The sequence below is a fragment of the Leptinotarsa decemlineata genome, unplaced genomic scaffold (assembly GCF_025532065.1).
Source record: "Leptinotarsa decemlineata unplaced genomic scaffold, Ldec_3_MD MMD2_tig00026307_RagTag_RagTag, whole genome shotgun sequence".
Taxonomy (NCBI): domain Eukaryota; kingdom Metazoa; phylum Arthropoda; class Insecta; order Coleoptera; family Chrysomelidae; genus Leptinotarsa; species Leptinotarsa decemlineata.
In genome coordinates, this window is record NW_027412681.1 from 12,680,714 (window position 1) to 12,707,265 (window position 26,552).

The 26,552-nt window shown below is 37.0% G+C and overlaps 2 protein-coding genes across 2 annotated transcripts in view; one reads left to right on the top strand and one right to left on the bottom strand.

The window, feature by feature from the left end:
- The first annotated feature begins 1,259 nt into the window (after nucleotides 1–1,259).
- LOC141485098 (uncharacterized) lies at nucleotides 1,260–5,210 on the top strand. Its single transcript, XM_074181109.1, has one exon. It carries the CDS (start codon nucleotides 1,260–1,262, stop codon nucleotides 5,208–5,210), a length of 3,951 nt encoding a protein of 1,316 aa, XP_074037210.1.
- A 4,175-nt stretch (nucleotides 5,211–9,385) lies between these two features.
- LOC111502704 (NPC intracellular cholesterol transporter 1 homolog 1b) overlaps nucleotides 9,386–26,552 on the bottom strand; it is a 121,451-nt gene continuing 104,284 nt past the window's right edge. The window contains 3 exon segments of the mRNA XM_074181006.1: nucleotides 9,386–9,645; nucleotides 20,666–20,828; nucleotides 25,380–25,493. Coding sequence (XP_074037107.1) covers nucleotides 9,605–9,645; nucleotides 20,666–20,828; nucleotides 25,380–25,493 — 318 coding nt within the window. The 3' untranslated portion in view covers nucleotides 9,386–9,604.

Sequence of the window (26,552 nt, forward strand, 5' to 3'; positions counted from 1 at the left end):
AATTAGACCCAGAAAAATCTGATACAGAAGATAGAGATAGTTTACAAAATAATTTTGATTTATCCGTTGCAAGTTTTAAAAAAAGGATTCACAGTTTAACCATTCCTTCCACCTCTCTGTCTGCCCTTTCCATTTCAAATAGTATGCAATCCGTGCCTGCCTTAAATGAACAAGGTGGACGAGTAAAACTTCCTCAAATTTCCATACCCCAATTTGAGGGTGATTATGCAAAATGGGCGCCGTTTTATCAATTGTTTACTGCTTTGATAAAAAATAACAATTCCTTAACTGATGTTCAAAGATTAATTTATTTGCGTTCTTATATGAAAGGAGAGCCTTTGTGTCTCATTGAGTCACTTGAAATCACAAATGAAAATTTCCAAATTGCAATAAATATTTTAGAAAAAAGGTACGAAAATAATTTAGCTATTATAAATTCACATTTAAATTCTATAATGGATTGTCCGAACATTACAAAATGTACTTCTTCCTCCCTCAGAGACTTTTTAGTAAATATTCGAAAGAACTTGGATGCCTTGAAAAATTTGAAATGCCCAATTGAACATTGGGATTTAATTATTCTTAATGCTGTCATGAAAAAGTTAGATTACGGTACTAAAAAGGAGTACCAGTCCAGTAGAGATTCAAAAATGATTCCTACTTTAAAGGAATTTTTTCAAATCATTGAGGCCAGATGCAGTGCTTTAGAATCCTTGACTCCTTCCTCTCATTCCGCGTCGCATGAATTAAAATCAGAAAAGTCCTCAAGGACAGGTTCAAAAACCGCGTTACATGTAAATGGTAGTTTCCCGACCAGTAAAGGTCGAATTTGTTGGTTCTGTAAGGTCCCTGATCATGATATTTATAAATGTTATAAATTTTCCAAAATTAGTACTGATGAAAAATACAGTTTTCTTAGGTCCTTGGCTCTCTGTTTTAACTGTCTGGGTGGCAAACACCTGCTGACCGAGTGTAAGTCTAAAGGTTGTACCCTATGTGGTAGAAAACACCACACACTACTTCACAGAAACTCTTCCCAAGGTCATGTTCCAAAAAATTCCCAAAATTCAAATAATAGTCCGAGAGATAGTCCCAGGCCTCACGGTAGTACGGGGGCAATTCCGAAATTAGTTCAAACTACAAGTCCCAGTCAAAATTGGCGTTCGTCTCCCCTTAATCCTCCCACTCAAAATGCTGACAATACGGCGCACTTCCGAGCCCTTGAGCCCGAACCTCAGGCAATTACTCCGGCATCTTCGATGCCATCCGCACTTCTTGTTGGTAAAGAAGATCATGAAATTCTATTAGCCACAGCCGTAGTAGATGTTCTTTCCGAAAACGGTTATCCCGTTAAAGCTAGGCTGATTCTAGACAACGGCAGTCAATGTTCCTTCGCTTCTGAAAAATTCGTAAGAAAATTGAATAATAAAACTTACGACAATCAACTTCAATTTTCCGGCATAAGATGCACTCCTACTGTTTCTAACAAAATGTTAGATATTGTTATCCGTTCCAATACTCATGAGAATTTTAGCCTCAAGGTGTCTTGTGCAATACTCCCGGTAATCACTTCCAAATTACCTAGAATTCCGCTAAACAAAAATAGCTTGAATATTCCGTCAGAATTCAGACTTGCTGATCCAGAATTTCACATTCCATCCGATGTGGATGTTCTCCTGGGCGCTGACGCCTATTACGACATTTTACTGCCACAAATCCACAGGCTAGGTCCCAAACTTCCTACCCTTCAGCTGACGAGGCTCGGCTGGATTATTGGAGGACAATTGCCTCCTCAGAGGGTTCCGAAACACGGCAAGGTTTCACTTCTTTGCCAAAATGCCTGCGAATCCACAGATTCATTAGGTGAAATTCTTTCTAGATTCTGGGAAGTCGAAGAGCTTCCAAAGTCTAAGTTCTTATCAGCAGACGGAGAGCTTGCTGAACAAATTTTTATTCAAACGCATGTGCGTCACAAAGATGGGACGTTCCAAGTAGATTTTCCGTTCAAATGCCCCACTGAAAAGATTCCTCTTGGGGATTCCTTCCATATTGCGAAAAGGCGATTTACCAATTTAGAGAAACGGCTCCAAAATAATCAAGAATTATTTTCCGCTTATAAAAATTTCATTGATGAATATGTGTCATTGAAACATGCCACATATGTTCCATTTAATCCCACCGACAAATCCGCTGAGATAAAATATTTCCTTCCGCATCACTGCGTTATCAAGGAGTCCAGTGAAACCACGAAACTCAGAGTAGTTTTCGATGGCTCCACTAAAACTTCTACTGGATTTTCTTTGAATGATCTTCTACACAAGGGTTATCAAGTACAGCCAGACTTGTATGATATATTTTGCCGTTTCCGTCAGCATTCTTATGTCCTGACCTGCGACATTGAGAAAATGTACCGCCAGGTTAAAATGAATCCATCGCAAAGACATCTCCAGAACATCCTGTGGAGAAACTCCCCCCAAGAAGAGCTAAAATGCATTCAACTTTCCACCGTGACTTATGGAGTCACTTCCTCCTCTTTTTTAGCAACTAGAGTATTGAAGGAGCTCGCTTCCAATTGTAAAGGTTTCCCGTTAGCCAAACGGGCATTATTGAAACAGACGTACGTGGACGATGTGCTCCATGGCACCGATTCCCTTTCCGAGTTAGAAGATTCTTATCATCAACTCAATAGTTTGTTGAATTCTGCAGGTTTCAAACTGCACAAGTGGTCATCCAATTCTTCACAGTTCAGAGAAAAATATTGTGAAGATCCTGATCCAATCCAATACGAAATAAAAATGGAAGACAACCCTAGCAAGGTGTTAGGTTTATCTTGGAATCCCTGTTCTGACAACTTAGCAGTTTCTCTACCGAAAATTTATTGTAATGATACTCCGTCTAAGCGCAAAGCGTTATCAATCACTGCTCAAATGTTTGACCCGGTAGGCTTTCTGGGCCCGTTCATAGTTCTTGCTAAAATTTTCCTGCAAAAACTTTGGTTAGCAAAAATCTCCTGGGACGAACCGCTTCCTGTTGAATTGTTCCAAGAATGGAAGGGATTCATCAATTCAATTGAATCCCTAAAATTTCTTAAAATTCCTCGATGTTTGTTTTCCTCAAAGTCCATTGAACAAATCCAAATCCACGGGTTCGCTGACAGCAGCGAACGTGCTTACGGTGCCTGTTTGTACTTCAGAACCACTTATTCCGATGATACCGTCACATCTCTCTTAGTCACTTCCAAATCCAGAGTAGCACCGCTGAAAACTGTTTCAATTCCTCGTCTGGAATTGTGTGCGATGGTATTGCTCACCAAACTAGCAAAAAAGGTTATCCAAATCTTTGTCGAAAACTTAGTTTTCGAATCTGTAAATTTGTGGACTGATTCGCAGATAGCTCTACACTGGATTCAGTCCCATCCATCCCGTTGGCACACCTTCGTGGCCAACCGAGTGTCCCAAATTCAAACTTCCCTGCCACAAGCTCAATGGAGACACGTTCGTTCTTCTAAAAATCCCGCTGACTTACTTTCTAGGGGAGTATTAGCTCTTGATCTCCTGAATTCAGAATTGTGGTGGCACGGTCCTGATTTCCTCTCCGAAATAAATTTGGAATTGTCTAAATTTATCTTGAAACCCCCTACAAGTGCTATACCTGAGCAGAAGACAAACAAGCTGCAAGTGCTAGTGACAAGCACTCAAGTTAAAGACGAATTTTGGAATGAAATATTCCAGAGATTCTCTTCCTTTAACAAATTACTACACTCAGTAGCATATGTTTCACGTTTTTTATCCAATTCTAAAAATAAGGAGACCAAGTTGTCCGGTCCTTTATCCATATTTGAGATAAATTCTGCCTTAGTGCTGGTCCTTCGCAATTTACAGTCCCAATATTTTTCTAAAGAAATTTCCGCGTTAAAATCCTCGAAATCAATTTCTGACAAAAGTATATTAGCTCTCAATCCCTTCCTGAATGAGCAAGGTCTCATTTGCGTCGGAGGGCGTTTGCGTCACGCAGACGTCCCTGAACCCCAAAAACACCCCATACTTCTCCCTGCAAAAAATTATGTAGTGTCCCTCCTACTCAAAAGGGAGCATATCCGGTTGGGTCACGCTGGTGCCCAAACTGTCCTTGCTAATGTTCGTTTACAATATTGGCCTCTGAATGGAATCAGGGAAGTAAAAAGAGTAATTCATGAATGCATGAATTGTTTCCGGTTCCGAGCCGTAGCGGCTCAACAGATTATGTCCGATTTACCTCCTGATCGTGTCACTCTTTCTAGACCTTTTGAGAAGGTAGGAGTAGACTACGGTGGTCCTTTCTTAATAAAGTCCTCGCGCCTCAGAAAGGCACCGACTATTAAATGTTACATGGCTGTCTTCGTGTGTATGGCTACCAAGGCTGTGCATTTGGAGTTAGTCTCCTCCTTGTCCAGTGAAGCGTTTCTCTTAACCCTAAAACGTTTCATATCCCGTAGAGGAATTCCTGCTGTAATCCACAGCGACAACGCTACAAACTACGTAGGTGCAAGAAATCACCTTCGAGAATTGCGCGAATTTTTCGCCAAGTCCCAACTGTCCGAATCCTTGAAGGTTTTCGCATCCGAAACTGGGTTTGAATGGAAATTCATACCGCCTCGCAGTCCTCATTGGGGAGGTCTGTGGGAAGCTGCAGTAAAAGGAGCCAAGCAGCACCTTTATCGCATTATTGGAAATTCTCAGTTCACCTTCGAAGAGTTCAGTACTGTGCTGGCACAAATTGAAGCCATCCTAAATTCTAGACCGTTATGTCCCATTTCGAGTGATCCGCGGGATCTAGGAGTCCTGACTCCTGGCCACTTTCTGATAGGTCGTAGCTTAACCTCTTATCCTGAATTAGATACTACCCACTTACCCGAAAATAGACTGACATTCTGGCAGAGGTGTTCCCAGATACAACAGTTTTTTTGGAAAAGATGGACTGTCGAATACCTCAACCGGTTGCAAAATCGGCCAAAATGGCTGTCTCCTTCCAAAAATTTAGAAATTAATGAGTTAGTTTTATTAAAGGAAGATAATGTCCCACCACTGAAGTGGCCATTGGCCCGAATTGTGGAAATCATTCCTGGCTCTGACCAGAGGGTCCGTGCCGTGAAACTTCGCTCCCAAGAAGGTGTCTTCGTCAGGCCTATCAGTAAGGTCTGCCCTTTGCCTAGTGCAACTCAGCCAGTGTAACGCGTTCTCTGCGTTAGTTACTTGGCGTCATTAGGTTCATTTTTTTTCGTTTGATTTCGCGGTTGTGTTTTAATGGCATTTCCTCACTTTGACTTGTTGAAATATCTGAGATTTCAACGGGGCGGGAATATGTTGGAAACACAGTTTCCAACAAGCTTCTTCTGATCCTTTATTAGTTATTCAGTTCCAACTTAAATTGTGCTTAATCCATCCCTGAACGCGCTCTGTCAATTCATTTATTGCTTTCCAACTCCTACATCTGTAAACCTTCCTTCAACGAATTCCCAGAATTCCAGAAACATCGCCCCTTTCCCTTATCGGTCGACATGTGGCGATTAAAAATTCCCAAAAAGAACCGAGAGAGGTACAACGCATTCCGAGATTGTCCTCCGAGGTAGTGAAACCTAACTGACTTTTCTTTCTCCTACTGAGATTTAGTCTCTTCATTTTTCAATTTATCCACGACGCTCGAATAATTTCGGCGTTTGTATTTTTTCCAAGTTAATAAGTAAAGGAAAGTGAATTTGCATATATTAGTGGTACATTGTGCATAGTGTGTCTTGAAGAAGGAAACGTTTTGTAAGTAATTTAAACACAGACTATCTTATGAGAAGCATTTTGCCAACGCCCAATGTTACTTGTATGTCCTACGATTTTGTGAGATGGTAGCTGCTGAGTATTGTAAATATATTTAGTTAACGAACTGATTCAGCGTCAATTTATTCAAAGCCAGCAACCTACAAGGAATCCAGTCCACTAGTATCGAAGTTGATTATAACTACCCCGTGTTCGAGAAAGGGCAGTTAAACCCATCCCGATCACCATAGATGAAACAAAGTTATTGATCTTGCTTTTTCTCTTTGAAGAAATTCATCATCAATTGTTTCTCGTCCAATGTTATTCATAATTCTGTTTATTCGTTTTTAACAGATAATATTTCAGTGTTTTTTATACAGCTCTTCGTTTCTGTGTTAGGAATTTTTGAGAATTATTCAAATGAATAACGGCTTTGAAATTTCCCTTTGAACTAGAATTGAACTGGAATTTCTTCCCAATCTATCTTAAAAATCTTCCAAAACTAGGGCTCAAACTGAAAGAAGTGAAAATTAGGCGTTCTTCATATTATTTCAATTTTAAGTATGAATTTAAATACCGAGTTTCAGATGAGAATTAGACACAAGAATGACTGGTAGTCCTGACCACCATGGCCATCGGATGAGAAAGAATTTAGTAGAGTTTATTACATTTTATATTCAAATGTAGAAGGTACAAATAGTCGAAGTAAAGGTACAAACAGTAGCACTGTCGAGGTCTCTATAGTACATATTTTTCACAAGAAAATTTCAAGCCCTGATTGCAGAGCACATAATCTGTTCCTGCCTTGCCGCGACCAGGGGCCTATAACACAAATCTTACAATTGTAAGTTACAAGTAATTCGCTTATAGCTACAAGTATCCTAATTTTTCGTAACATAAGATAATTTCATATACTTGTAGCTACAAGTAAAATATTCTACACTTGTATATGTTGTTCCTACAAGACAATTTATTTATTTACCTGCTGTTTTCGGTAACGCGATTCGTGGTGTAACACGTCTTAACGTGTTTTCGTGTTATTGCAAGGACTGCAAGTGAAATAATATTTGTAGCTATGGCTAGCAAACAAGTAATATTTGAGAGGAAAATGCAGTTTTTACAAAAAGTTAAAGAAAATAATGAAATTCTATTCGGCGCCTTTTCCAACTGTTTGAAAAACACATGCAAAGTTGAGAAATGGAAAGAATTAGCAAATTTTGCAAAAAGTGTTTGTTTAATGCCTTCAGATAAAGAGTGGACATATGCCAGAGACACACTATGGCAAAATATGAAGAAAATTACAAGCGTACGTAAGAGCGTAGTGTACTAGTTTTGTTACTCTTATGATTTAGTTGAACTCATGCGAGGTGTTTCAATATTAATAGGCAAGTGCATATTGTTGGAATCAAAATATTATGTTTAAGCTTGGCAACCGTACGTGTCAATTCTCAATAATTGAAATATTTCAATTGATGGAAATGAATTAGAATCATAGGCCCTGATTCATAATATTTTATCCAAAATATGCTTTTTATTTTAAGGGAAAAGTGGATAATGCCAGAAAAACGGGTACAGGCGGTCATGAGAAATTGAACGATGTCGATAATATGGTGCTAATTAGGAAAAGAGTCCCCAGTGATTGTAGGTCTTGGGGTACCAGCATCATTGGACGAAGTGGACGATGCAGAACCGCTACCTCAAGACAGCACAACAACAGAACAGCCAAGAATATTAACGCAGGACCCGGGCGTACCCTCAACCAGCCGCATAGGTAAAGTTTATAAAATATTATTAGTCCTACTTTATAAAACATTATTAGTAATGGATTTTTTGAAGTTTGGTTTGTGAGAAACTACTAATTAAAATGTTTTATGTATTTTTCTTTATTGAACAAACACCAACTGATTATTTATCTAATAGTTCACATCCGCCAATTACCACCACACAGTTTACATTTTTCAAGAAAACAGAAGCGTAGCATGACACGTCAAGAAGAAATTGCAGACAAGAAAAACGTTAAACTTGACTTGCAAATTGAACACCTGAAACTGCAAAATCACAAGACCAAACTAGAGATTTCACAGTTGGAAACTGCACTAAACCTTCCAAGATCCGAATTTGCTCAAAGTTTTGCAAGAGACTACATTTCTTATGGAGAGGACCAGCGTACCACATTCAGTTTCGTAAAAAACAATCATATTCTCCTACATATTTGATTAATTAAAGTTGATTTTTCTTCTTCACGCTTATTATTTATCCTAAAATAATCTATAAACTGTTGAACTCTAGCTCGAGCTGCTGCTGCTAGTGGAGGTGCTTCGTTATCTCTGAGGTTGTTTTCGTCATCTTAATCATCATCATCACCAGTTAATACCATATTATCATCTTCATCAATTTTTGTAATATTGCACAATGTTGCAAAACACTTAAAAATATTTGCTGCGAAGGCTGGATCAACTCGTAGGTGGTTCAAACATGGAAATTTGTCCTTCAATACCCCAAAAGCATTTTCAATAATGCGTCGAGTCCGTTTATGAGCTCTGTTGAATGCGGTCTGCGCTGGGTTCATCGGATGTGGATTTAACCGTTCACCCAAAGGATAAGCGGAATCTCCAAGAATGACAGCATTTGCATGAGGTCTCCAACCGTTTTCCATTCTACGTAACAGAGAACTGTTACGGAGTACCCGCGCGTCGTGCACACTTCCGGGCCAATTTGCACTTATATAATAAAACCTCAAGTCAGGCCCACATACAGCAATGCAGTTGATGGACTGCTTTCCATGGCGATCGACGTAAGCAGGTTAGTTGTTTGTGGGGGCATCGATATTTATGAGGATTCCATCTACAGCTCCACAAATTCAGGAAATCCTGCTAAATTATGAGAACGTTCTAATACGTTCCCTGTATTGTCGGGCCATCGAACTAATACATCAAATTTTATTTCGTTTACGGCAGCAGTAACTTCGTGAACACATCTGCATACGGTCATTTTTTATACTCCATGCATATCACATACTCCATGGTATTGCCCTCCGTTTCCAAACCAATGCAGAGCAATAAGCAGTTACTGTATTGGTGACAAGCCATACCCTCGAATCGTTATATTCGCTATGGCTGGACATATATTTCGAAGAAGACTTTGACAGTGTTGTCGACTAAGTTCCCCGTCTGTCAGTATGACAAAGTTACTTCTCTCCCGATAGCGATATATTGCACGACCATTTTTGTTTTCACTATCCGAATCGCTTGACCACATATCGACAGTTGAATTATAGATATACGCTCACGATGAAAGACTTCACTACACTAGTACGCTCAATCTACTTATCAATCAAGATAGGTTATACTACAATTGTAGAGACAGTCCTGTAATTACCAGTGCCCCACTATTAACTACAAGTTACTCTATGTTACAGAATATCTACACTTGTATAATTTATTTATACACTTATTAGACTTGTAGTGGTTGTGTTATAGGGCCCAGATCATATTTTCAGCAGATGGTATAGTCCTACTCAGATGATCACCAAATTAAGTACTCTGCTTCGTTAAGAAGCTAAATTTATTTGATCGAGTTTAAATAGGTAGAAACTACAATTAACCTCAAGATTACAAATATTTATTCATGGCTAAAGTCAAATGGCAACATGCCTACAGAAAAATTAATAGCATCTTCACGATCGAAGGAAAAAACCTTTGAAACTTAACATAAACATAAAAAAATATTTCTTTTTGTTACTTCACTTTCAGTACCAAGTTCTTATTGCTCATGTTCATGAATCATTTAACACTGGATGCATTATTCTCTTTGCAGTTTCATTCTTTTAATAACTTGATGGTGGGATATTTCAACATACCTGAAAAGAGAAAATAATTTGTGAAATTCAATAACAAGGATGGTTGAATAATCATTAACCCGTCTCGCCCAAGACTGTTGTGATTTTGTCACATGAATAAATGGAATGGAGCCACTTTATTCAACATTAGGAGGTTTTGCCGTGTCAAAAATATCGACAAATCCAATTGGACCGCCATTTTCATTCAATTCAAAATGTTTACTTTCTTTAAAATTGCACTTTTTTATCAATATGATCACTAACATTTGAGAAATTTAATCATATGGTATGTCTTTACAAAGTTCCTTCCGTAAGCAGATATTCTATAAGTTAACAAACTGACGCGACTTTCAGTAAGTCCGGCCGTACACGGACCACATATTTGCAGCTGAGGCAACCACAATATTGTGGCCACGTTGACTGCACTTCGCGGATGACCCAACCACATTTTTGTAGTCTACTTGAGGTCATATAAACCGCACTTGCAGTTGAGGCAACTGACATCTATATTTTGTGGTGTCAGAGTTTAGTGCCAGTTTCAATATGAATTTCGAAAAAGAAGCACTACAACTTCTTATTTTGAGGAGAAGAAGAAGACGTAGGAAGGTACGATCGTTTTGGTTAGATCCAGTTCTAGTTGCGCGAAAACATGAAGGAAATGTTTATACTTTGTTTGAAGGTGGTTGACAATGTTTCGTGGTGCATTTCATTAGCTGAAAAAACAATTTTATTAAGCAAAAACCTGAAATTACAATGAAGCAACAACCGGTAAACTCCGGCAAGACGAAAAAATGTTTTATTCACTTCAGAATGTCCATCAGTTCTTTTGATGAATTATTTAGAATTTTGAAATAAAAAATTGAATGCTGTGAGACCAATACGAGGAAAAGTACACGACGGTGTACGCGGTTGGGTACGACTGCAAGTTTGTGGTTAGTGTACGGCAGATGCCGCGATGACATCTCGGCGGAGATCAGCAGGAAGTTGACTGCAGACGCCCGTTTTCACTTTTGTGGACGCCCGTGTACGTGTAGTACAGTATTTCTTATGGGCGGCTTGAGTTCGCTGGAACGCGACTGCAATTGTGTGGTCGATCCGACCGCAAAATGTGGCTCGTGTACGGGCGCTCTAAGTCACCAACCTGCATAAAGACATTTGTTAGAATATTTAATTTTGACGTTGAATACTTATGGAATTGGATATATACAGATTTCAAAAGACATATTTTAACAGATGCTGGAAACCTCGTAGTGGAACCTAACAGATTTCGCGCATCTCAATACATTCTGGTAAATTTCAATATAGTATACAGAACTGGATTGTCTTGGATCGTAAACTATAATCATCAGTTTCAGATTTATTCAACTTCAATAAACCACAAAATATGAGTACACACATATTTTTGAAACAAGATGACAATATTATAATAGGTTTTGCTATTGGGAAACAAAAGTTTTTGCTTTCTGCTTCTCCATCTTCATATAGAAAATGTGAGAATCTCCCAAAGAAAACTACACCAACATATTTTTTCAGTAACTTTCAAATACTGTTCAAAATCTGAACTAACACAAATTCAGTATGTAACATTCTCTATCCAAAAGCAGACTTTACCAGGTTAATATATCAAGTTCTGACTGGAAGAATATAATTTGGCGACAGCATTTTTTCCATATTTCCTATGATCCACTGATTCCTAGGTGCTTTCTCCTCCGTAATCAAAATTATGTCTTCAATTCTAATTGGATTAGTTTAATGTTTTCATTCGTATCTCTGAAGGAGTGTTGGTCTATGTTAAGTTACCCATCGTTTCCAGTACGCATCTGCTGAAGCTTGTGCAATTCTTCATTGGTTTCTGCTGGATAGCTCCACCATCACTTAGTTGGAGCAACAGAAAATGATTTGGAGTGATAGCTTCTGACTCGTTGGGATTGACCGATACGTGTGTCGAAGGCCTTGAATTGATGAATTTATCAAATCAAATATGCTTTATTGTCCAAAGTATAAACTCGTTGACAAAGCTAATCATGTATAAATGAGTTTCACTATAATAACTATACATTATACATATACATTGGTTTAATGTATGTGTCATACTGACATATGGTTACGATTTTTAGTGAACAGCTAAAACAATTATAGATAAATAAATGAAAATGCATATATAAACGCACATAAATACCACACACATACATATTTATATACATCCTAAATGAACGAATAGTCAGACATTAACAGGTAAATAAGGAAGTCAATAAATAAAATATATAAATGAGATAAACAGACACTGTTTTCAAAATTGCAGGAGCTATTAAAATCAATATAAGCAGTGCTTGAACAGGGAATAATTTTATTTCAGAATTCCATTCATATCTTTATCAAAGTACTCTTGAACACTATAAAACACCTGGTCAATGAGAACTTGCTTTACAGATTTCCTGAACTGATAAGGTGATTGGATATCTTTAAGACTGGTCGGTAGATGGTTATATATTTTAGCTGCATTATAGATCAATGAGTTTTTAATCAAATTTGATGATGGAATAGGCAGTCTTAATTTGTCGCTTTGGCGAGTGAAACCAACAACAACATCGTAAGATGATTTGTTCTTATGTACTAGGCACACAGTTTCGACTATGAATAAAGAAGAAAGTGTTAGTAATTTTTGCTCCTTGAACAAGGGTTTACAAGACTCTCTAGGCCCAACTTTGCACAGATATCGGATGGCACGCTTTTGGAGAATGAAGACTGTATTGAAGTGTTGTTGGTTGCAGGTGCCCCAGAATGATATGCCATATCTTAGATGCGATTCAACCACAGCGTGGTACACAATTTTTGCAGTTACAATACCCAATTCATTTGACACCGTTCGTAAAGCATAACATCCCGAAGCTATTTTTTTGCTCAGCAAATTAATATGGTTATTGAAATTGAGGTTGCTGTCCAGATTGATTCCAAGAAATTTATTTAGTTTTTTTGTTTGATATAATATCATTACCCATCGGAATGCCTGACAAGTTGCAATTGAATGATATCAGATTGGTTTTTTCTATATTGAAGGATAGCAGATTGGAGTTGCACCACTCTCTCACTTTAAGAATATCTTGTGCTATTTTGTTTTGAAGATCATTTTCATTAGTGTCATACCACAGGATGGTTGTATCATCTGCAAAAATTGTGAACGTTCCCTTAGAATCAATATAAGCTAGATCATTGAAATACAACAAAAACAAGTACCGAGCCTTGGAGTACTCCGTGTCTAACAGGGACAATATCTGACAGTGTGTCAGTTCTCACAACTTGGGTTCTTTGACTCAGATATGATTTCATCCAGTTGAGGCTTTGATTTCTGAAATCATAGTGTTGGAGTTTCCGTAACAGAATTTCGTGGTTCACACAATCGAAAGCTTTCGACAAGTCACAGAAGACTGCTGCGTATTTTTCTTTTTCAGGTTCAACTCAGAGTAAAGTCTTTTTAACAGATGGAAAATTGCATCCCCTGTACTCTTTTTGGATTGAAAGCCAAATTGTTGAGGATTTAAGATTTTGTTGGCAGATATGAAATTCATCAACCTAATTTTTACCAATTTTTCTATAATTTTACCAAGGGTTGGAATAAGTAAATTTTAGACATCAAGGTTTCCAAAACCTCTTTCTTTGGATTAGTGGATTTGAAACTTATCTTTAGAGCTATTTCAATAGATTGTATCATTTCAGATCCCACCAATGTGTGCAACTCCTGGAGGTTCAAATTTGGAAAATATATTTTCAGATGCGAGTTCTTCTAAAATCTGAAATCGTAATAATTATAATAATTTTGAGGTTTTTTGGCATATTTTCAGCTTTTCTTCAGGTGCCAAATAGAGAAGATGGTGTTACGGTTATAAATCGTAACTCCAAATATTTCGGTTATAATCTCGAAATGCTATTTATTGTCTTTAGCATGACTAGTGTCTAACAGAACACACACATTCTTTGTATTGGGGTAGTTGGTAATATGTGATTTCAACCAAATAAACGAAGTCATTGGTTGAACAGTATTCGCGAAGCGATACTATCTAGAGGTGTTGTTTGTAGAACGTACCTTAACTGCAATGTTATCAGTTGGCAGAACTGCGCTGTAGTCTCGAAGTCGACTGTCGAGTCCATTAGAGCAGATAAGGATCGGACTAACTCTTGATGGAGTTATTTGTTATTTCACATGTGATGAACATCATATTTAATGAGATGTTTCCTGATAAGAAATTGTGCATAAGAAAAGGTTGTTCATTATATTGTAAATAGGAATCGAATCATATACTGAATGGCAAGAATTCTTTTAGAAAATAGGTTTTGTGATTTGTCGCTTATTACGTTCCTGTAATTTGTAAATATATTCATTTTTAGTTTTGTTTTTTTGGTAGGCACTGACGGAAAAACGTCAGGGTTATAGATCACTTCCGAGAGGATTGCTTGATCTAGAGGGAGAATAGGTGGTGAAGATATAGGTCGCTGGTGAAAAAAAGTTAACTGGTCCAACGTTAGGGTAATATCACTTTGGAGTGTCCGTTGGTAGATGCGGGATTTCACCCTTCGTGGAAATAATCCGTTCATTGTAGATTTTAAACAGACAGAAACAGATTGTGTCTGGAAGCAGTCAGTGAAAATATGATTTAAGAAGGTTTGTTGTACATGCCTGATTCCGGTAACTAGTTCACGTGGCCATCTTCTGCATATAAAAAAATCTCGACTCTGTCGAGGTGAGTTATTTGGTTTTATACATTTCACGATCATGAGAGTTTTTTATTTTGTTTCACAATTTTTTTGTTGTTTATTGGTTGTATGAATCAACCCAGTCAAATCAGGTAATTCAGGTAATTTCAGGTAATTTATTCAGGTAATTCAGGTAATTTACAGAGAACATTTTACAAAAAGGGGAAAAAAGAAGAAAGAGGTAATAAACCACTGTGAGTCACCTAAGCAAGCTTGTGATGTGATTCTCACAGCGGTATTACGATATATATATATATATATATATATATATATATATATATATATATATATATATATATATATATATATATATATATATATATATATATATATATATATACAGTGTGACCCATTTAAAATGGAACCACCCCTGTAGAATGTGCATTTTTCAATCAATCTCAATTTTTTTTTATTGAAATATTAAGCATGAAAAACTGTATCTTGACACTAACTTTCACAATTTTAGTTTCATTTCCAAGGCACTCTATGGTTTTTTTTGTTTGTCAAAAACGGCAAAAGTTTATTAGGCAATTTTTGTTTTCAAATTTGACTACACCACTGGATTCGTAGTCGTTATAAATCAAAACTGTCAAATTTTCATTAAAAAATATTTGTTAACAACGAAGTTACAACAACTTCAATTTTGGAAACAAAGTATTTGTTTGTAATTTTTATTCAGATTATAGACATATTTGAGATCTGACAACACTGTCATCACCAAGTAGAACACCAGTGAATTTGTACAGTGAAAATCCGAAGTCAACAGCTCAATGCGTTCTACAGTTATAACTCCTGAAAATATGGTAATGTGAGAGATTTGTGGTGCAAGCGTTTTGTAATAAAAATCTGACTACGCCACTGGATTTGTGGATAATATTGCCTTAAAATCATTCATTTGAGTGTAGGTTACGAGAAGTGAAAATTAAAATAAAAATTGAATAATTGAATAACAGAAAATTAAAAGTTCATTTTCAAGTTACGCAGTAGTAGACCAAGTTCAGAATCTCATGTCATGGGATCTCCCAATTGCGCTTTTACCAAATCTTGATAGAATCTTGAAGTATTAATGGTCATACTTGTAAGCTTTTTGGAAGTTTCCCAATAATAAATAATAGTACTTTTGTAACAGGGCACCTGGAAAATCACATTTTATGAGATTCTGAACTTACTCTACCTTCTTCTATAGCTGATGAAAACAAAATGTATACAAACAAGTTTCAAAGTATTTATTCAACAATTAATTGCCATTAAGAAAAAACTGATACTAAAATAAACATTGATTTAAAACTAAACATTCAAATTTTTGTGGCTTCTACCAAACCTCCATTAAGTTCAATACATTTATCGTATCTCTTCCGAATATTGTTTACACTATTTCTTATTTGTTGAACTGTAATTTCGGCACAAGCTTGTCGTATCCTTTGCATGAGTTCAGCTCGATTCGTTGGTCTTGTTCTGTATACTTTTTGTGTCAGAATACCCCACAGAAAAAAGTCTAATATTGTTAGATCAGGCGATCTAGGTGGCCATTCAATTAAGTCACTACCTCGTCCTATCCAATGATTTGGAAACTGGTTATTTAGCCACTCTTTAACAATCCTCGAATTGTGCACGGAACAGCCGTCGAGCTGAAAATATAAATTTACTTGTTCCGCAAGAGGCATTTCATCTATTTCGTCCGATAATTGGTTATTTAGAAATTCCAAAAAATTTTGCCCGTTTATGTTTCCATAAAAAAAATATGGACCTATTATTCTATTTTGTACTATACCACACCAAACGTTAACTTTTTCGGAATATTGACTTTTACAATTTATGATCCAGTGCGGATTTTCCGTAGCCCAATACCGAGCATTTTGCGATGAAACTACCCCATTGGTGCTGAAAGAAGCTTCATCACTAAACATTATGCAGTTTAAAAAATTTCTTGTATTCAGGTACTCGCCTTGTGCCCACAAACAAAATTCCATACGTTTCACTTCATCACCTGCCTTTAAAGAGTGAAGAAATTTAGGTTTAAATGCTCTCATTTTGTTTTGTTTAAGACATCGTCGAATAGTCTCTCTCGGTAAGTTTAAATCCAAACTGGCGACTCGTAAACTTCTGTTTGGGTGGTTTCTAAAATAATCTAAAACAGCACCTTCGTTTAAATTTCTTCTCCGGTGATTATTTTTTAAAATATGTTTGCTGACTGCACCGGTTTCTTTAAATGTTTTGTTAATTTTACTGACGGTGCTTCTGTCAATGGGAAGTCGATTTGGATGTCTGTGATTAAATATCCTAGCTGCTTCTCTTTCACTATGATAATTGTCCCCAGAAATTCTCACAATTTCAATTCTTTCTTCTAATGATAATTGCAAAGCCATTATTAAATGCACGTAACTAACAACTATTATTTTATTTATGATTAACTGTCAAAATCACAGCCTACTGTTGATTTATTAAAAAACCTTTGCATAATGAGTTCAGCTTCCTCAAATTATTGATATCTCCTCTAAAAGATTGTTTTAGCTGAGTTATGAAGAATTTACAGGAAACAATTTTTGTCCTGCTCTCTGTTTTATTATTGAATAAATGATTTCCATGCTTTAAATCAATTTGATTTTAGCGGCTATGCGGAAGAATGTACTAAGTATTGCATAACTTGAAAATGAATTTTTAATTTTCTGTTATTCTAGAATACACTTCTCGTAATCTACACTCAAATGAATGATTTTAAGGGAATATTATCCACAAATCTAGTGGCGTAGTCAGATTTTTATTACAAAACGCTTGCACCACAAATCTCTCACATTACCATATTTTCAGGAGTTATAACTGTAGAACGCATTGAGCTGTTGACTTCGGATTTTCACTGTACAAATTCACTGGTGTTCTACTTGGTGATGACAGTGTTGTCAGATCTCAAATATGTCTATAATCTGAATAAAAATTACAAACAAATACTTTGTTTCCAAAATTGAAGTTGTTGTAACTTCGTTGTTAACAAATATTTTTTAATGAAAATTTGACAGTTTTGATTTATAACGACTACGAATCCAGTGGTGTAGTCAAATTTGAAAACAAAAATTGCCTAATAAACTTTTGCCGTTTTTGACAAACAAAAAAAACCATAGAGTGCCTTGGAAATGAAACTAAAATTGTGAAAGTTAGTGTCAAGATACAGTTTTTCATGCTTAATATTTCAATAAAAAAAAATTGAGATTGATTGAAAAATGCACATTCTACAGGGGTGGTTCCATTTTAAATGGGTCACACTGTATATATATATATATATATATATATATATATATATATATATATATATATATATATATATATATATATAATATTTATATATATATATATATATATATATATATATATATATATATATATATATATATATATATATATATATATATATATATATATATATATATATATATATATAATATTTATATATATATATATATATATATATATATATATATATATATATATATATATATATATATATAATATTTATATAGTACAGTATTCAAACGTCTAATTTAACTTCTATAACATGTATTACATAGAATGGCGAGATATAGTTAGTAGCAACCCTGTGCAGGTCTAGAGGATTTGTTACAAAATCTACGTTGTTTAGGTCAATATGTATTTAGAAATAGGTCTTTTATTTTTTCATGATTTTGTTCTATAAAGCACTTCAGTTCTTTTTTCAACTTATAGTTCTTAGTGATATTTTTTATATGTGGAGGCAACATATTAAAGAGTTTGGGACCGTAGTAACTCATAAATCTTTGAGTATGATTTTTTTTACATAATGGTACCACTGTGTTTCGCTTGGCTTTAGCACGAGTATTGTGAAAGTGTGGTAAAGCTGGTAATTGAGATTTCATCATCCATAGTAAGCAATGGTAGGTATATAGTTTTCTTACATCAAATAATCCTGTCTCCCTATAAATTGCTTCCGTGGAGTACCTCTTGTTTTTCTTAAGTAATATTTTTAATAACGTATTTTGCATGACCTGTAGGTTATGTAGATAAGTTTTGCTCAAGCCTCCCCATGCTGTAATGCAGTATCTAATAATTGATTCTGCTAAGGAATCGTATATTATTAATAAAAGTTTATTATTTAGTACATTCCTCAGTTGGTAGAATTTATACATGAGCTTTCTAAGTCTTTTAACGGTATAGTCAATGTGTCTATCCCAACGCAAATATTGATCCAGCATTACACCAAGATACTTTATGTAGCATGTTTTTTGTATGGTAGGACAGGAGCAACCAGGAAAATGATCACACTGAAATTTATGAATCACAATTTTATCACGGACTGGTTGGTCTTTTGAAGTTGTAGTGAATGCCACAAATTTAGTTTTACTGATATTTAGACTGAGACGGCTGGCATTTAGCCAGCAATATAGAATTTTTAAACTATTTTCTGCTGTTTCATAGACTGCATCCCATGTGTCACCAACAAAAAGTAGTGCCGTGTCATCAGCATAAGAAGTTATTTGTGCTTCAATATTTTCAATTTTAAATATGTTATTGATGTATATTAAAAAAAGTATGGGTCCAATCACTGTTCCCTGAGGGACGCCAATGGTAACGGGTAGTGGATTACTAAATGAGTCATTAATTTTTACTATTTGGTTTCTACCTGAAAGATAATTTGAGAATAACTTTAATCAGACGTAGATTTGAGGTTCATATAAGAGACTCCAAGATTTTTTTCGGAACTCATGGAATGGCGATAGGGCTGTCCCTTTAGGAGGTTAGTCAATCTTGAGATGGTGGATTCTTTCATCAACCATATTCTCCTCCTTTTTGCTGTTACTGCTGGTCTAGGGAATATTGTATTACTTACCCTTGAAGAGGAAAAACAGAAGGCTGAAGTTGAAGTCGAAGTGATGGCATGAGATCATCAGAAGGCTACCTAAGTATTCGTTGTCAATCTCTTTACAGTGTTGAATATGACTATTTTGAGTATTTATTATAAGAGTGATTTACAATCTGAGTGTTCTTGGATATTAAGAAAGAGTTTATATATTAGCTTTCCCCAAGACTAACTGTACGCTTTCAGCAATTGCTTTAAGTCTCTACTCAGTCTAGTATTGACATAGTAAGTATCTCAAGATTTAGACAAAAGGATCGAGAATCCAAGATTCAAATTATTTTTGAGAGATAACTTTTGAGTTTATTTTTGTGTACAGTATTAAACGTTCAATTTTTATTTTATGGTAACAAGCCGTCAAGCTCCGGCCTAGGTAGCACATAAACTTTTGATCTCCTGAGCCATTTTGCTTTATTCTTGTTTGACCTCGCACATACAATAGATCTTTTTTTTCAGCTAGTAAGGTAATTTTCACTATTAATGTGGTTGAGTGGGATACCTATTTCTTTTCCCCATACAGCCATCCCTAATCGGGAAGGTAAGAAACTCTTGACATCTGCATCCTGGTTACCGATTACGTGATAGAAAGGTCTGCTGAATAGTTATTTCGTTACAGGTATGTTCGTTCCTTGTAGAGATTGAGTTAGCCGGAGAGTCTTCTACACTAATAGGTTTGATAATACCCACAGGGGCGTAGCAATGGGACGTTTCAAAATTGACAACCTATATATTCACATTCAGATATTGGGATATGTGTTCCTCAGCGAAATAGAAGGATCCGTTGTTCCACCCCGAAGTGAGTATACGTCTACCAATGATGTAGGATGCTTCCACATTTGTCCATCCGGAATTTCATACCGATATCACCCTCAAGGACTGATAGACATCCATCTCTCCAGAGGCATCCCCGGTTTCCATGGATCCAACAGTTATTCCCTCGAGTATTTCTGAGCGCAACGGATAATAGGGATAGTGAGATGCAGAAGAGAAGAAGACTGAAAGAATCGCCATGAAATACATCCCTTCTGAAAATGGCCCATCCTGTTTGGACTCTGGCTTGACCAGATGTTATGGTGAAGCGAGTCCGCTAGAATGGTATCAGTTCATCAAGGCATCTCACTATTTCGTCTGATACCGCAAGGCATCTGAGCAAATGCACGATGAGCTCATGCGACGTTTCAACAAATGTCTTGCGGTAATCGATCCAGGCCATAGAGAGGTGACGCTTATACTGTATCGAGTCCTGCGTTACACATCTATCGATGAGCAGGTTCTCTTTACATCAAGCGAGTCCTCACTTTTGCTCAACAAACTTGGGGAAAACCATCTGAGAACTAATCGGTCTTCATCAGGTATCAACTGAAAGTTCTATGAAAGTTGAATGAATGAAAGTAATTATTTTTTTCTTACCCAGAAAACTCAACAAAGCTGGTAAAAATACAAGTCCGTGTAGCGCTCCAATCACGACAATGCCCATGTACATCCTGAAGTAAAATACTCGAAATACTTGAGAATCTGCGAAGGCAAGGATAGAGATTCCAACAAATTTGGTTAAAGTAATACCACTGAATACCTGAAAGTGAAAAATGTATTTAATATACCTACATTACTTGAAAACCGATCACATTGAACGGAAGGGCTATGTAAGCATATCGAAATGAAAAAAATATTTATGCCTATGAGTCATCTCATTTCAAATTCGTTTCGTTACTTCAGGTTTTCATTACCGACTACAAACTTTACATATGTGACTACACTCCGGTAATTCATTTCAAACACCTACATATTATTATTATTCAACCACTACAAATATTTTACAAGATATTTTTTCTTATATTCCACCTTAAAGGAACTCTTTTTCGAAGTCACAGAACTGTGCTTTGTATATTTCCTCATTGTAAACTCATTGTTTGTGATTAATAATTGTGAAAAGAATTTTTTTTTATATTTTTGGCAATAAGAGCAACCTGGGCAACCTTGAACATTGGGGGTCTATGTTTGATCAACATTCTGTTTTCCACTATTGGGCAAGTCAGATTTTGCTTGAATAAACAGAATGACTTGGCTTCGTTTCGGTGCTTTTCAATGTTGTGTGCAAAATATTTGGTGGCATTGAAATGCGCCAAAAAGAAGCCAAGTCATCCAAATCGCGCGGAAAGTATGCGCGAACCTGCCACTAGTGAAAGTGCGTGAAAAATCAGCACTATAAATGACACGGCAGAAATAAGAGCTTCAGTCGCACTAGTGCAGAACATCGATACTACGGAGATGGGAAGTACTAGACGAAGGTTCGTCAGACCACAACCCCATCCTATTCACAATAGGAAGAGGTGAAGTGGAAGCAGACAACCCAACAAAACGATTCATATACTGGATGGGATTCCAGCGCGTCATACACGATGCGATGGGTGAGATACCAAGCATCGAAACAAGAACAGATCTGGAGAACGCCACTCACCAGCTGCAGCAGAAGATCACCCAAACGATGGAAAGAAGTGCACGGGAAGTCCCAGCCCCACGATTCAACCTCCATGAACAGCTCCCACCAGACACGATGGAACTGATCAGAATAAGAAGACTCCTGAAAAAACGATGCCAAAGGACACGGGCGCCTATGGACAAAAGAAGAACTGAAAGCTATCCGAGAGAGACAATGGACTACCCGTCTAGAAGAACTGAACACTGAAGACCAGTCTGCATGGAGAATGCAGAAAGTACTCAGGAATTGACCTCGACAGCCATGCCCGCCAATACACGGCGAGCAAGGAATCGTCTACACTGACCAGAAGAAGGCGGACGCATTCGCGGACAACTTCGAAAGGCAGTGCAGAGAGAACGACGTCCCGTTCACGGAAGAGGTACACGAAATAGAGAGACAGGTGGAAAGAACGGTACGAAGGTTAAGACAACGAACGGACAACGCGCAACCCCTGGCCCCGACATCTCCCGAGGAAGTGAAAGACATCCTAAGACGTCTATCCACTCGGAAAGCACCAGGCCCGGACCACATAACAAACCGGGCACTGAAAGTACTACTGCGCAATCAGCCATAACCAACATCATAAATGCTATATTCAGATTGCAGCACTTCCCGTACATGCTCAAAGAGGCAACGGTTATCCACATCCCGAAGCCCAAGAAGAACCACCTGTTACCAGATAATCATAGGCCAATAAGCTCACTGCCTTCCATAAGCAAAGTGGCGGAGCGTGTCATCTTGAAGAGACTCGAAGAATAAACCAGAGAGCTAGGAATCCTCCCGGATGAACAATTCGGTTTTAGATCAGAACACTCAACAGAGCTACAAGTCCTGAGGGTAGTAGACTTTGCGACGGAAGGCTCCAACCTCGTCAAAGGATACAACACCGGAGCCATCTTCTTAGACGTCTCCAAGGCGTTCGACAGAGTTTGGCATGATGGACTACTGGCCAAGATGAGCGAGCTTTTTTAGCTGACAGGCAATGCCGTTGCAGAGTAGGAGATGAATTTTCAACAATTCGACTACTGGAAGCAGGAGTGTATACACAGCGGACGTACCCAAGCCAGAGAACAACTTGAACAAGTTGGCGCTCTACGCGGACGACACGGCCCTGCTGATGAGATCTACGAGCCAAGCGCATGTCACGAGACATTTGCAGCAACAGGCAGACAGATCAGAGGAGTGGGCCAACCCACTCAGTATAAACCCTAACAAGAGTCATGCGATACTGTTCACTCGCAGGCTTGTACAACCGGAAGGCAACGTCACCTTCAACGGACAAGAGATTCCGTGGACCAACAAAGCGACATACTTGGGGGTTATCCTAGACAGGAAACTAACATTTCAGTCTCTCGTACGTCAGAGAATCGGAATGGCTAGACACGCCAGACAACGCCTGGCACCAATTGTAGGACGTAGAAGCAACATGAAGTTGAATGTAAAGTTGCTGATGATTAAAACCGTTCTCATGCCCATAATACTGTATGCCTGCACTGCCTGGGGCCAGTGCGCACAGACATACAGAAAGAAGATACACTCGTTTATGAACGCGAGCGTAAGGTCCGCCGTAAAAGCACCTTACTATATATATATATATATATATATATATATATATATATATATATATATATATATATATATATATATATACATATATATTATACGAATATGAAAGTAATTGAGTGTCTTGATATAGAAACAGAAGATAATATCGGACATAGCACTCAAGAAAGTGGCAAACCATAGACACGTGATTCCGATATTAACTTCTGTTTCTATATATATGTTACATATATATATATATATATATATATATATATATATATATATATATATATATATATATACATATATATATATATATATATCTATATTTATATATATATATATATATATATATATATATATATATATATATATATATACATATATATACACAGAGGACTAGACCTGGACACGCAATATGTGGACATGTATACGAGAGAACACGCGGAAAGCGTGTTCGATAGAATCAGATCGCACAACAACCCAGCGCTACCGAACTACACGATGCGTTGAACATGGATGCCCCCAGATTCCGAGAAAGGGATAAACATCCAAGGCCGACAAAGCAAAACCAACGACCACCCCGCGAGTCGCCGTCAGGCGACTCAGCTAAGCATAAAACTAATCACATAAACTGTCTTTCAGGTAGGTTCAACGCAGAACAATTCGACCGCGACCGCGATTCACTTTTCCTTAGATTCACTGAGGAATGCTAGACGCTAAACACAATAGCCGCAGGTTAATTTTTGGGGACCCCATGCAAAAATTCAGTTAGGAATAGTAATGATAAAAACAAATAACCGATCAGAAAGTATAAGCACCTAAAGGCTGACTTTCGATCAAAAGAGGTCAGATGTCAATCTTGCTGAAATGCCAGTCAGTAAGTTGAGGACCGCTCGGAGAGCGGGGTGGATGAAGTGGAGGTTTCCATCCTCTCAAATTAGTTGTGGGGCGAAGCTTTTACTTCAGGGCATTCAACCCGGGAGGGAGCGTGGGGGGAGAGCTTCGGTTTCAGTTGACGCGTCAAGAAGAGTACTTCGACCACGCCACTGAAGATGACTACCGCAATTGCAGTTGAAACGTTTGGAGATTATAACCAAAAAAGACCACGGCAAAATTCGGAAGCCAATCAAAACATTGTCGCCAGCCGTGAAAGCCTACAATCTTGTCAAAAACATTCGTTTGCCTATCTCGCCTACAGAATCAGCTTTGATATTTTCATCTTTTCATTCATCTCACCCTTTACCTCACAAGTAGAGTTCTAGTGTTCGGAAGGGGTGTTGTTATCGTCTCTAATTATTTATTTATTGATTCAAAAAAATTATTGTATGTTAACACTCTATATATATATATATATATATATATATATATATATATATATATATATATATATATATATATATATATATATATATATATATATATATATATATGCATATTTTGTCGAAATGACTGTTCACCATTCACCCTCCAACATGTGTGGTTCAAATCGTGAAGTTTTTGTCGTAAGTATCATCAGATATGTGAACACATTTTCCAGAATTTCAATTTTGCCGGATCTTTTGTATTTCGGTGAATTTTCTGGTTTCACAAGTTATGAAGGAAGTAAAGTGGATACAGTGCTGCTGTGTATTTGCGACCTGCCTAGTTTCTTAACAGCAACCGCATCTTCCATCTTTATCATCGAACCAAACAAGCATATGTGATAATGCCTTCAACCACCTCTGAGTATAGCCAAAATATCATATCTGGTTTCAGCACCTATCTTTCTCAGTAACTGCTTCTAGGCAGCATCAATGCTACCTTTGTCCCTGTTTTCATTCAAACTAAATGTTGGATATAAATCAGTCTGAGCATCTCATATATTAAAGCAACTTCGACTTTATATCATCACTTCGGAGTTTTTCGAGATCCCAGTTCCTGTATTTCAATTCTAATGGTGCTACTATGATTTCATAATATGTTATGCGCTCACTATTCGGACCTGTTTCAGTTCTTTGTCTAAACTCGGTTGGAAATTAAATTTGGTGTTGGGTGAGCCTAGCTCTGATTTTAAAAGATCCCATACAAACTGAAAACCTATTATTATAATGTGCCTACCTTACTCCCCATATCACCCAAGGCATCAGCAGCTCTGTCTGTCGGATCTTCCTTCGTGGAGTGTACAAAAGAATGTACAATATGACCGCAAAATTCAACACCAATTCCAACACTCTGAAAAACGATTGAGGATTTCAATAAAGTGGAAGTATTATTTCAGCTAACTGTGTTGTATATGCTAACTTAGAAAATCGTCGAAAACGATAGTGCAGTTATAGTCAAAGTAAACGATATTGTGCACATTCAAAAGTGAAGGCACTCCCAAAGGCCGAAAAAACCAATACATAGAAATGAACCGGCAGCGAACTAGTCCACGTGGACTATAGACTTGGCAGTTCGTATTTGATAATTTTTACTATCCGAGACGTAAAATTAAATTTGAAGTCATGTTACGATGACGAATAGAAATCGGGGAATGAACGACGTCGTCGTGTCATGAATGTTCAGTTCAGGAACTGATCGCGATTTGAGTGTTAAAATTCGATATTGGTGTAGTTATAATAACCTAAAATTGTTATCTGTTTGAAATGTGGCGTCCTTGGACAAGTACTAATGTAATAACGAGTGTGATAACAACGCAGACTTTTTCTAGTGTAGTGATTCCAATAGTGATGGTGAACGATGCGAAAAAGAAATACCAGTGAATAAGATTCGGATGCATTTGAATACTGAGAAACAGAGAGTATGTTTCAATGTAGGTATATTAGAATCTACATCTCAAGTTTGGTTTCGAGGAAACAAAACTTGAGCATAAGCAATGTAACATTTGACCGAAATTCCTGTCACAACTGTACGTAAAATAGTCAAAAACAAACCTTATGAACGCAAAATGCGATGTGATACAGGATTACCAAAATCTTCAGAATAGATGTTCATCTGATGACATCTAATAAAATCATTGAAAAAACAATATACGACTGTTACAAAAACAATAAGATTCCTACAACTGAAATCATAAAGAAGAAATTGAACACTTCCTGCCATAACGTAAGCTGATGTGACAAAACTCTTCAGAATTGGATGAAGAAACTAGGCTTCAGATTTAAATTAATAAACAAATGTCAATCAGTTAGGAAATCAGAAGAATATTGAAATTGCGTAACAAATACTTAGAACAAATAACTAAATATAGAGAAGAATAACGGTAAATTTTCAATGTGGACGAAACTTGGT